At 54.1% G+C, this 11,499-nt stretch overlaps 1 protein-coding gene across 4 annotated transcripts; it reads right to left on the bottom strand.

The window, feature by feature from the left end:
- Positions 1 to 1,471: 1,471 nt before the first annotated feature.
- CCNL2 (cyclin L2) lies at positions 1,472 to 9,824 on the bottom strand. Of its 4 annotated transcripts, none has more exons than XM_082417993.1 (12): positions 9,328 to 9,821; positions 8,858 to 8,932; positions 8,471 to 8,580; positions 7,576 to 7,696; positions 6,565 to 6,629; positions 4,012 to 4,111; positions 3,720 to 3,824; positions 3,496 to 3,637; positions 2,940 to 3,051; positions 2,762 to 2,854; positions 2,265 to 2,630; positions 1,472 to 1,606 (listed from the first exon to the last, which is right to left on the bottom strand). In XM_082417993.1, exons 1-12 carry the CDS (start codon positions 9,619 to 9,621, stop codon positions 1,492 to 1,494), a joined length of 1,698 nt encoding a protein of 565 aa, XP_082274119.1. In that variant the 5' UTR covers positions 9,622 to 9,821; the 3' UTR covers positions 1,472 to 1,491. The 4 variants fall into 4 exon arrangements, with proteins under 4 accessions (XP_082274119.1, XP_082274120.1, XP_082274121.1 ...); XM_082417994.1 differs by having other exon boundaries at positions 2,265 to 2,615; positions 9,328 to 9,820; XM_082417995.1 differs by having other exon boundaries at positions 9,297 to 9,433.
- Between the last annotated feature and the right edge of the window lie 1,675 nt (positions 9,825 to 11,499).

Here is an 11,499-nt window from a genome sequence, read left to right as displayed (position 1 = left end):
TCCCGGGAGGCCGGAAGTGGCATTTCGGGACTGCGGAAGGGACGTTGTCCCGTCGACGGAAATAGGGTTTGCGGGGGCGACGTAAGTGGCTCGAGATACTGCGGCTGCTGGGGCCGGAGGGGAAGAACCGGAGTTGCCGGGCCTGCGGGGTGTGGCCTCCACCTCCGAGCCCTCCTGCCGAGGATGAGAGGGAAGGTGACGGCGGCTCGGCCCGGGCTCCCGCAGCCCGGACGCCAGGAGTGCCGTGCCGGGCGTTGGGGGCAGAGCCGGGGCGCCGTAAGGAAGGACTCGGGGGTCTTGGACCCGCCGCCCCATCCCTTTGGCTTGCAGCCTCCTGTCTCTGCCAGTCTGGATAAGCGGAGGAGGCCCCGCGTCTAACGCGGGATGGATAGTACGACGCTTTTTGCATAGGTGGAGTGTTTTTTCCTTCCTCAAAGCAAACAAGCTCCCATCCTGTGCCCATGGCAAGTTTTTGTCCGAAAACCAAAAGCAGCCTCCGTGGAGCATGGTGTTTGGCTAAGACCCAGTGTTGCTCCTCAGGGTAGGGGGCTCCGAGGGCACCACTTCACCCATCTAGTCCAGAAAGGCTCCGTTGTCCTCGCTGAGGTTGGCTAGGATGGCAGGTCTCAAGAATGGACGTGCGGGGGCTCCTGCTGGCACTGGGATGTGGGGAGCCCCATTGGCTCTACTGGGAGGCTTGCCCTGTAGGAGGGTCTTCCAGTGAGGCTTAGGCAGGAAATGGCCAGGCTTGGACACCCCCAGGCCCCAACCTGGCTAAGCAGGGAGTGGACGATAAGCCAGTAGGAAGGCAGAAACCGTAGGCTCCCGGCCCAGCTCCGTAACTGAGTCACCAGAGGACAGACACCCTTCCGCCCAAGGGACTGCTTCCGGTTCCCAGGTCGGAAGGTCTCTGAACACGTCCTGGAGCCCACCCCTCCCTCCAGCTGCACGGCCTCCCCAGGCTTTTGTGGTTTGCTCATGAGTGAGCCACCTGCACCCTGGGCGTTGACCCTGCCGCTTTCACACCTTCTTGGCTGTACTGACTTCAAGCACCTTTCGCCAGGCCCACTGGCTCCAGGAAGGCCACGCCTCCCACCCGCACAGAAGTGCTGGTCTGGGGAGAGCCAACACGGGGCATAGGACAGGCCCCCCAACAGCCCTCGATCCGCACAGAGCACACGCAGCACCCAGAGACAGGCCCGACGCCCATCCTGCTCACCTGCACCACCAACCTGTCTACTCGCCCGCCACCCACTCTGACGGAGGACCCCTCCAGGGTGATGCTCCTCTGGGGTCCTTGTTCCTGGCTGCCGCCAGCCTTATAAAACCTGCAGCGCATTACAAACCAATGTCCCTCAGGCACAAGGGGACTCCAGACCATTGTGTCCTTTTCAAACCCTCCCTCTACCCCACCAGCAGCAGACAGCTCAGACTCCTCACGAGCCCTCACAGAAGAGCAGGTGCACAAAACTCAATACAAAACCCAACGCTTTAATGAGATGAGAGGCGGCAGCGCAGACGTACCGCTAGAACCGGTACTGCCGGCTGTGCACAGGAGCAAGCACGCACGTTGACAAACCACAAATCCTTCAACGTTCCAAATAACCTGAGTAGAGAGAATTGTGTTTATTTAACCACATAAAATGCATATATAGGAAACTTCTCTATTTAGGAGCTGGTGGCCTGCACTCAGCATTGCACAGATAAAAATATACGACTTTCAACACAGATCTAAATACCTTCACATTTTAAAAATCAGAATTCTCTACACAAGTTTTAAGCTGACAGAATTCAAGTTCTGAGTTTTCATATATAGCTTTAACTTGTATTAAACACATGTTTATTTACAACGTGGACAGAGAGCGAGGGGCTGTTAAGGCCATTTTCTCATAGTGAAACATTGCAAAATACGGACATAAGTACAACCTAATATAGGCAAAGGTTCGAAAAGTCATTGTCTTGGTTTAACGTAATTCAGTATCGGAACGGAAGTGAAGAGACAGCCTGTCGTAGCACCAAGCCACGCCACCGGGACGTGCGCGCCCGGCCTTTGCAACCAGCAGGGCTGCTGCTGAGGCGGGCCGGGGTGAGCTAGGCCCGGGCCACACTAAAGGGCGGCTTGCTGGCCTCTCCATTCCATCTCCAAATTCATCGCACGGTCCCGAGTCAACAACCATTTCCAGAAAGAGTCAGGCCCAAGGGCCAGTGGCCGAGGTGAGCATGCCGAGGGCCAAAGGGCAGACCTTCAGGGACCCCGCCCTCACCTCCGGTGCCTGCTGTGCCCGGGGTGGTCCCGCTCGTAGCGATGGCCCGCTCGCTCGTACGACCGAGAACGCTCCCGTCGCTGGTCTCTACAGTAATGACTTTTCTTCTTGTATTTTCCAGAATTATCTGCCCGTTCCCGTGAGCGGCTCCGAGAGCGGGAGGAGCTCCGGCTCCGAGACTTGTGTGGCTTCTGGGCGGAGTACTTGCAGTCCTTGGACCTCCGGTAGCTCCTTACCTTGGAGCCTTTGTAGGGAGCGCCCCGATGGGCCTGTCTGGGTGGGGAGTCACTCCGGCTCCGCGAGCGGCTCTGTGACTTGGACCCGCCAGACGTAGAGCCGCTGTCGCTTTTCCTGTGAAGGAGACCACTGGGCGGGTGACCGCCCACCCCGACCACCTCTGGGTCAGGAGCAACTGCCCTGAGGAGAGGCCACACCACCTCCCAGGGAAGACACCCACCCTGCCAGGTGCAGCCCCAAGCGCCCCGAGCGGCACACACCTTCTCTTAGGAGAAGCGGATGGCGACGGGGACCTGGAGTAACTCTGCTCGTGACTCCCACTCCGACTTCGAGCCCCTCGCCCCCTCGGCAAGCTGAGAACAGGGCGGAGAGCAGAGTTTCAGACCCCACGTCTCTGCAGCCAACCCCAGCAGCCTGTCGGGGCACGCGGACACTCACCCGTTCACCGGGCTGTCGGCCTTGGCTCTCTTCACGCCCTCCACTTTCCTCCTGGCGTTCTTCACAGAGAGTGGGGAAGGCTTGTCTCCTTGGCCTTCCTTGGGGGACTCCGCTAGAATCAAGTATGAGAAGTTACAACCCGACAGCTGTTCTGCTGAGAAACGGGTCAGCCAAGCAAGGTGGGGCCTCTCCCACAGGACTGCCGCTGCCGACCGTGACTCCCTGCTCCCCGCCGGGCTCGGAACCACCAGACGCAGGAAGGTCACCTGTCCTGCTCGCCTTGCCTCCAGGACCGGGGACAGGCGTCATGCTTAACTCTAGGATCTGACAACATGGTCTACTGCTCCAGATTTATGAGATTTTCATCAAACTATTTGGTTAGGCTGGGTAAACAGCCATTTCAGGACCCTGTCCATATCCCTTCCTAATGAAAACAGAAAAACAGACTTCATAGGAGCCCCCCAGAGTGCTCAGACTAGCTGCAGACGTGATTCTAAGAGAAATCTGGAGGAGAGGGCCACCCCTGAGAGGAGCACACGCGCGCCCTGACGCTCACCCGGCTTGGGGGCAGGTGAGAACCGCGACGCGCTGTCCAGCACCTGGGTGCCGCCGGGCAACAGGCCCTTGGCTTGTGCCTTTGCCTCGTCGAGGGCGTACCTGCGCTTCTCCACTTCACCTTCCAGGTGGGTCAGGTCAACCTAGAAAAGCCAGAGGGCAGGATTCAGACCAGATTCTTCCAGTCAAACACAGAGGCACACGTGACGTGAAAAGACACAGAACCTTTTTCCGAGTATATAGCTGCAGAATTTTTAAGCAGATTTCTTGAATCTCTTCTTCAGTTGCTCCAAACAAAAGAAACCAATGGGGACGATTGGGCAAAGGGATCTGTAAACACAAAAGTCATCACCATTTTACTTTTCTTCATTGCTGACAAGATTCTCAGGGCAATAAAAACAAGCCTGCCGGTCACCAGCAAGTAGGCTTTTTACTGGATCCAACGAGCATAATTTGAAGCACAGTACACAGAAGTTCACTGGGGTCGGTGAATCCCCCGGGGTGGCCCAGCACTGACCTCCAGCGTCCGGGCAGCAAGATAGATGCAGGCACAGGCGATGCTCTCAGGCTGGAACCTCACAAAAACGTCTGTGCGAAGGCTGTCATTCATGTAGTTCCTGAAAAGCAAACGCAGGAAGAATTGCAACACCCGTGGCAACGCGCACAACACCTGTCTGCACTGTCTAAGTCAAGTCACTGCTCCGCTAAGTAGTCTACTGCCAGGACTTAGAGCTAGACAGTCCTGTGAATCTCACAAGTTCATGGAGAAACGTTCTAGCTGCTTCTTCTGAATACAGGACAGGAAGACAGGGAAATAACTGAAAAAAATTTTTAAAGCTGGCTGAATGTCAGACAATACGTGTTGCTATGAAAGAGAACCAACTTTAACTTTACTTTTCCCTCTCAACCTTTGGCCTGCTCTCATGCAAAACACAGTGCCTCAGAAAGATGTCTACTGTGGCAGTTCAACGTATCTGATTAAGGAAACCTAAATGCTTAAAATCCATAGTGCAGAGAAACATGCAAACTCAAATGAATGGGCTCAGCACAAAGCCTGCGAGGGCCTTTCTGAGACAAGTCGTCCTCTTGCGCTCCTTTTCCGGGGAGAGGTGCTCGCGGCGTGGCTTCTTCCACACAGGAGTCCACTTGAAAAGGGGGGAAAACGCCCTTGGGTGTATGGGAGCGTCATGCAGAGGGCTCAGCGCCCCAGGGGAAATCCTCTTCTCAGGCTTATCAAAGAACCGTTTCCAAACTGTCCCATTTCAACAAGGAGTCTTAAAATGAACATTCATAAAATCAGATAAAAGCAACAAAATACTACAAGTTTCATCACAATCAGGACATTTTTAAAACTTTATCACATTTTAAAAGATATAAAAATACAAAACATTTGCATTTTTTTAAAAAATTAAAGAGTTTTGACATTGGCTACATTTTCAACATTTTCATTTAGATATATTTCTCTAAGATTTAAAAGACCAAAAATCAGATCTCACCTTAACTTTATCAACATTGCAAAAACAAAAGATTAATTTCACAAGAAAACAGTTGCACAGGTCACGTATTTAGTGCTCGTAACATCCCCCAGTGGTACCAGGCTCCATCCAAAGGGGAGCCAAGTTGTGCTGGGGTCTGACTGATGCACCCCCCACCCTGGTTATCTCTGCCCGAAATCCTGGAGAAGGTGACCTACAAACTCACAGAGAAATTCCTCAGTGATAAATTCTACATCTGCCCACTAGCAGCACCTGGCTCTGAAGCTCTCGCTCCAGGCACCCAGAGGGGACCAAGGAAAAGCCTGTGTGATGGAGCCAAGGCCACATGTCCCGAGAGTTGCAAGTAAACGGTTCAAACATTTGCTAAACATAACCGTCAGTAACTTTTTTGGTTCTAATAAGAAAACCTTTAGTACTCGGACAGTGATAATATTATTAAACCGTTAACTCTTACGTCCTAAAAAAAAACAAATGAAGTCCTCAAAACATACATTTAAACTTAACTGCTATTTTTGAAATAAGTTACAATATAAAAAGTGTCCATGGAATGATTTAAAGATGCACACCTTTTACTAGACTGTGTCAACACTTAGTGCTGAAAAAGCAACTCTAGGACTTTCAGAAATAAAAACACCATCCCACACTAGTCTGAACTCCCACCAGCCAGTTTTCACAGCTTCCCATTTTTTTTTAAGAGAAAGGTACTGCATCTTTATTGCACAGGCAGGGCAGTTTCAAATGGACAAAATTCATGTCAAGACAGTTATCAACTCTTATCAATACAATTACCAAGCACGACAGAGGATTAACAAGAAGCACAATCGTCAGAGAACCACAGCAGCAGTGGGCCAGCACTAGACTATCGTGCGCATACCACCATCTAGAGCCAGCCTTCGGCGGAGAGCCTGCACTGGATTGGCTGAGGACGGCCGCTGTCCCTGCACCGAAGCGCTTGGACAGGAGAGGAGAAGTCTTAGTCACTTACCCTCAGAGGCTACCCTTTGATTGAAAGAGTACAGAAAAGAAAAGTCAAAATAGGTTCTCCATTAGACACAGCACAGCACCAGACAATTCAGGCAGCAAAAATATGACCCTTACACACTTCACTCTGTGGGAAAGCACCCAGCTCTGAACCGTTACTTCAGGCTTCACTTCTAGCAAATGCATTGTTAAAATCAGTCCCCAGATTGTAGAAAGGCTTTACACCCCCTCTTCCTCCCATAGGATTCCCTTAACCGAGGCAGTCAGAAGCAAGTTCACGCTACCGTGAACCTCTAAGTCCACACTGGCAGCTGCGGTAAAGACCCCGACGTGCCAAGTCCACAGCCCCCAAAGGGCAGCCCAGTGACTGCCCTCCTCCAGGGGCAGGGCGGGTACGGGCCACCTTACCGTTCCACCAGTGCCTGATATCTGGGGAGTCTGGCTGGAATTTACATGGCAGGAACACTGGGCACTCAGACAACTCCAGCCCACAACCAAGTCATGGGACCGACTACCCACTGCCCAAGTGCCTCAAATCAACATACTCCTGCACTGCCCTGGCTGGTCTCATAAAACAAGGAAGGCCAACTCACCATGAGGTCTGGACCAGGTGTCGGTTACGCTCACACTCTAACACCTGAAGGTACATAACGATTATCTGGAAGATATGGGTCAGGCAGTTATTACCACGCACCTTGAGAACGCAGAATTCAGATCTTGAGGGCATCCATGCAGCAAACGAGAGCCTTGTGCGAGATGCCAGGGTGGCTCCTGGGCACACGCCCCATGCACGGCTCAGCTGGAGGGGGGTTTCTGCTGGCGCGCCGGCGGCCTGCTTTTGCAGCCAGGTGCCACGAACGCGCGCGCGGACCTAGCTGCACCCACGTCTGTCTCGGCCGGGACAGGGCTGAGGCTCATTCTCGTCTTCGACACACTCTCCACCAGTGACGTTAGCCTGCCCTGAACGCTTCTGTACCCCAGTCACCAACTTACACAAAACGTGGTGTGAAAATACTTTCAGCAAATGAAGAAAAAGCTCTTAAATCTATGGTGAGTAATCTACCGAGATTCTGAACTAATGCCAGAAAATCAAACGAGAGAAGATATGAGGAAACCCCGAGTAAAAAAAAGATGGAAACAGAGATGAAAATAGCACTCTTCACGTTTGAGTGTAACATAGAAGATATACGTGGTATCGTATGCTCAACTGATACACACTGCAAAATAGCTTTCGTTCATCTCCAAATAAAGGGTTCAGAATTCTTCCAATTGCCCCATAAAAGAAAATAAGGTTATTACTAAAGCAGCTTTAGAAAAAGAGCTGTTGAAAAAGAAAAAGTAAACTGACAGATTTCATTTTTACAAGTTCATCACCATTTTTGAAAGTTCAAACTTAAGAGATGCAATTTCCAAAACTTTTAAAAACATACTATTAAAATAAATACAATACAAAAAGGCTAATAAGAAAACAGTTATCTTCCAATTATAGATAAAAACTGGAAAATCAAATCAGGGACACATTTAATCGTTTTCAGTTTCCAATCTAGGTGAGAATGAAGCAATGACTCTGGTGGGCTCACGTGGCAGCTGGGCCTCATACCCACCTTGTGAGGGTGCTTCACATGGACGCAGAAACCCAACTCTTTGAGAACTCGCCTTTCCGCCTTTATAATTTGATTCTTTAAGTTAACATAATCTTGATCCAACAGTAGAGGCACAGGTTTTCTACAAATACAAAGCACACGATCCGCATAAGGCTCAAATAAAGCCTATCAAATCCCACGGTTACCCCCCAAACAGTGACAATCTACCATAAACACGATACAGAGTCAGGAAGTTTGGTTCCTTTAACTAACAAAACCACACAGTTTTCCTCAAACCCCAGCGCTGACCTACTCACCCCGCCTCAACGACCCTCTCCTGTTTTCTTTACGGATGATAAACGCCGACTGAACAGAGTGGAGGGTCTCACGATCTCATGGCCCAAGGACTACACGTCCTCCATCCGCCTCAAGATACGAGTGGATGTATTGAGGATGAAGGGAAAACCAAAACACCAACAAAAGCATGGCGTTTAAACAGCCAAGGCTGTATTTTACAAAGGCCCTCCATTAGCTGGAGCGTTGGAAAGCCTGGGCCAAGGATGCTTCTAAAGATCCTGCAATGCACAGGACAGTCCCCACGGCAAAGAATCATCCAGCCCAAAATGTAAACAGCGCTGAGGTTGAGAACCCAGTTCTAGAGCATTCAGGCTGACGTGGGCAAACCACGAAACCAAGGCCAGCCGAACTACAGCCACAGCGCCCTGTCCTCCTGACTGTGGTTCCTTCACTGATTAAACAGCATCTGTTGGGTACACCCCCACCCCCAGGCACCAGGCCTCCTCCTGGGCACAGGTTTAAAACCTCACCCCCTACACCTTGTTTCAGAAACGTTAATGGAACTGAATAACCATGAAAACAGACACGGATATCTACGACAGGTCTGATAAAGACTCACTTTTTCTCTCTCAGGTGTCGAAGGCGATGAAACACGTTGATGACGTCCCGTATCCGTCTTGGAGCCTCTTCTATCTTGGAGGCCAGGTGAACACAGGCCATTGACACGTGCTGAAACGTAAGCGATGCAACACAGAGATGTTTGTTCCAAGGACGACAGTAGTCTCCAACAGCTAAAGAACGGCGGTTAAGAGCAGAGAGGGTGCACCCTGAGAAAAAGGCCACTTGGAAAAAACCCCTCTGCAGTACAGGGGGCTTCCCAACCCCCCAAGTACAGCGCTGCAACTGGAAGACAAGTACTCGTTCCTCTGAGCAACGCGCAACGCAACAAACCCAGGTTTCCTGTCAGCACATTTCTGGGGGAAAGAAAGACGGAAGAAAGCCTCACCTCCATGGAATGCTTCACAAAGGACTTGGTGTAGAAGAACCGCTGGAACAACACCTGCCCGGTAGCCATGGCCACCTGCACAAGAGAAAGATTCCATCCTTTTCAAAACCCAATTCAAGGGTCTCAAAGTTAAATTATTAGGTTTCACGAGACTCCTAACAAAGAACCAAAAACTAAAACGTTTCCGCGTCCACAAAGGCTCTTCGAGTCCCGCTGCCTCGCCTCCCTCATCACCTCCGGTGGGCGGCAGCGGGGACGCCCTGGGCCTGGGTCGGCCGGTGGGCCCGGGGCCAGGTGGGAATAAGGAGCGGGGTCGGGGTCCGAAGAGGGGATCGGCGCTGCGCCCGGGTGCCGGGCGGAGACACGGAGCGGGCTCCGGATAAGGCCCCCCCGCCAACAAAGGGCCCGGCAGCCTTCCCGGCGCCAGTGCGGCGGTTACCTCGGCCCGAGGCTCGCGGCCGCTCCCTCACCTGCGGCAGGCGGAGCAGGATGCCGGCCGCCTGGATGAGCTCGCAGCCCACCACGCGGAGGTCGGTCTCCGTGTCAGTGTCGAGGCCACTCGACATGGACGGCGTGAAGCGGAGCTTGTCGTCCGGCAGGAGGCAGTTCTCCAGTGTGATGAGCACCCCGGAGTACAGCCGGTCCCCGATCAGCACGCCCTGCGACCCGGGGGCTGTGCCACCGGAGCCCGGCGTGCCGGCCGCTGCCGCGGGGGTCGCCGGCCCCTGAGCCCCGGCCCCGGCCGTCGCCGTCGCCGCCGCCATTTTGTGCCGCCGACTCTCTCTCGGGCTCCTTCCCGGCAGGGCGGCTCCCCGCGACGCACTACGGCCGCGACCGCCCCGCCCCGCCGCGTGCCATTGGTTCGACCGGCGGGCCGCCCGGCGCCCCCTTGCTGCGACTGGCTTGGCCGCCTATCCGTCAGCGGCGCGGCGGACGCCGGAACCCGGCGCGGGCGGGAGCGGGCTCGTTACCCAAGAGGCCCTGCGGCGCCGGGCTAGACCGCGGTCTCGGCCACGACCCGGAAGCACTAGTCGCAGCTGCCAGCCCCGGGCACGTTTTATGGGCTAACCGCCCCGGTCTGGCCGTGCAGTCCGCGCAAAGACCCGGGAGCTCTCTAGGTTCCCACCGCAGCCCCAGGCTCCTTAGGGGCCTGGCGGGTGCTGAGGGGGCTCAGGGGGCCCGGGGGCGACCCCGGGTGGGCAGGGCCAGGCGGGACGCCCCCTGCCCCGAGGGCCCGCGCGGCGGGGCCGGGGGGCGGCTCTCCTTCCGCCTGGATTGCGTCCTTCGGGCCAGTGGTCCAGGGCTTGAATGGAGCTGTCGGAGGTTTCCGAAGCCCCCGACCTGAAAGGATGGGCGCACGCGCTAGTAAGTTGTCCTCCAGCCCACGCCCAGCAGCAACGAGATGCTGTTTCCCTGAGTTAATTTGTGGCCGCCGGCGCGGTCAATTACTCTCTAGCCTTTACTGAGTCCACGTTTTGGGGTACAGGTATTAACGACAGATTCCCAAAGTTCTCGCCTTCAGAGCTGAGTCCAGAGAGGAGAGAGAGGGTAGCTGTAAACGTTTAATTCGATGTTTCTACAAATCTACAGCAGCTACAAAGTTGCAAGAGGCATGAGTTCCCCCAGGGTTGGGAGGAAAGGAGCCAGGTTGGGATGCCCCGGGGGCCATGGGAAGGGGCTTGGACTTTATCCTGCCAACAGCGGGGAGCCATCCAGGGGTTTGACTCTCCATTTCCTCATCTGTTGTACCAGGCGCTCTCGGGATTAGTGACCGCCAGCTTCTGGTGGTTTTTACGTCACCGGACAGCAGTGTTGCTCTCGCCTCAGCTGCGACAGCATCTGAGTTATCTAGTTATCCGTTGCTGAACAGTTGTCCCAAACTTTCACTAGGACCAGTGAAAGAACCTGTGTGAGGATGATGGGAAAGCAAGACTGGGTGAGGGGGAGCTTGGGGTGGGGGGCAGGTTGGAAAGGAGATTGCAGGGTAGGAGCCTCGGTGGGGGCAGGTTCAAACACTTGGGAGCTGCCAGTGATTGCACCCAACTCAATCCTGCCCAAACCCAGTGGTTGACATTGACTTTCACTCCTGCTGAGACTTGATCCTGCAGCTCAGACCTGTGCGAACTAAGTGCCAGTGTCCTGTCTTCTCTTCACCTCCGTGGGCAACATGGCTACAGTGCCCCACCTCCCCTACCCCAGCCGGCAGCTCAGGGAGGTTTCCTCTCTGCGGGCCACAGCAGCACACTGTCCAGGAAAGGAAACCCCAGGAAACAACTTGTTTCTCGTGGGCCTGCCTGGGCTGCCTGTCCCTCCCCTAACAGTGATTGGCCAGAGAGGGAAAAGCTGATGGCTCTAGACAGTCAGGGCCAGACTCTGGAGCTGGGGACATGGCCACAGCACAAAGGGAAACCTGGTTCTTTGGCCAGGGCAGGGGTGCCAGGAACAGCCCACAGCTGTCTGCCACGTCCCCACCTGCCTTTATCAAGATGAACGAAGAGAAGGCAGCTCCTTCACAGCAGTGCATCTTGCACAGAACTTGGTCCGCCCCGCCAGAGAGCTCTTTGTATCCTCCACCCTGTTGTTTTCAATAAGAGCCATTTTCTGACAAGGTGTGTAGTCAGGCACTGCACTCGGCATGGCAG

Source organism: Balaenoptera physalus, assembly GCF_965194825.1.
Source record: "Balaenoptera physalus genome assembly, chromosome: 1".
NCBI classification, from domain to species: Eukaryota; Metazoa; Chordata; class Mammalia; order Artiodactyla; family Balaenopteridae; genus Balaenoptera; species Balaenoptera physalus.
This window is presented reverse-complemented; position numbering and strand designations above follow the sequence as displayed.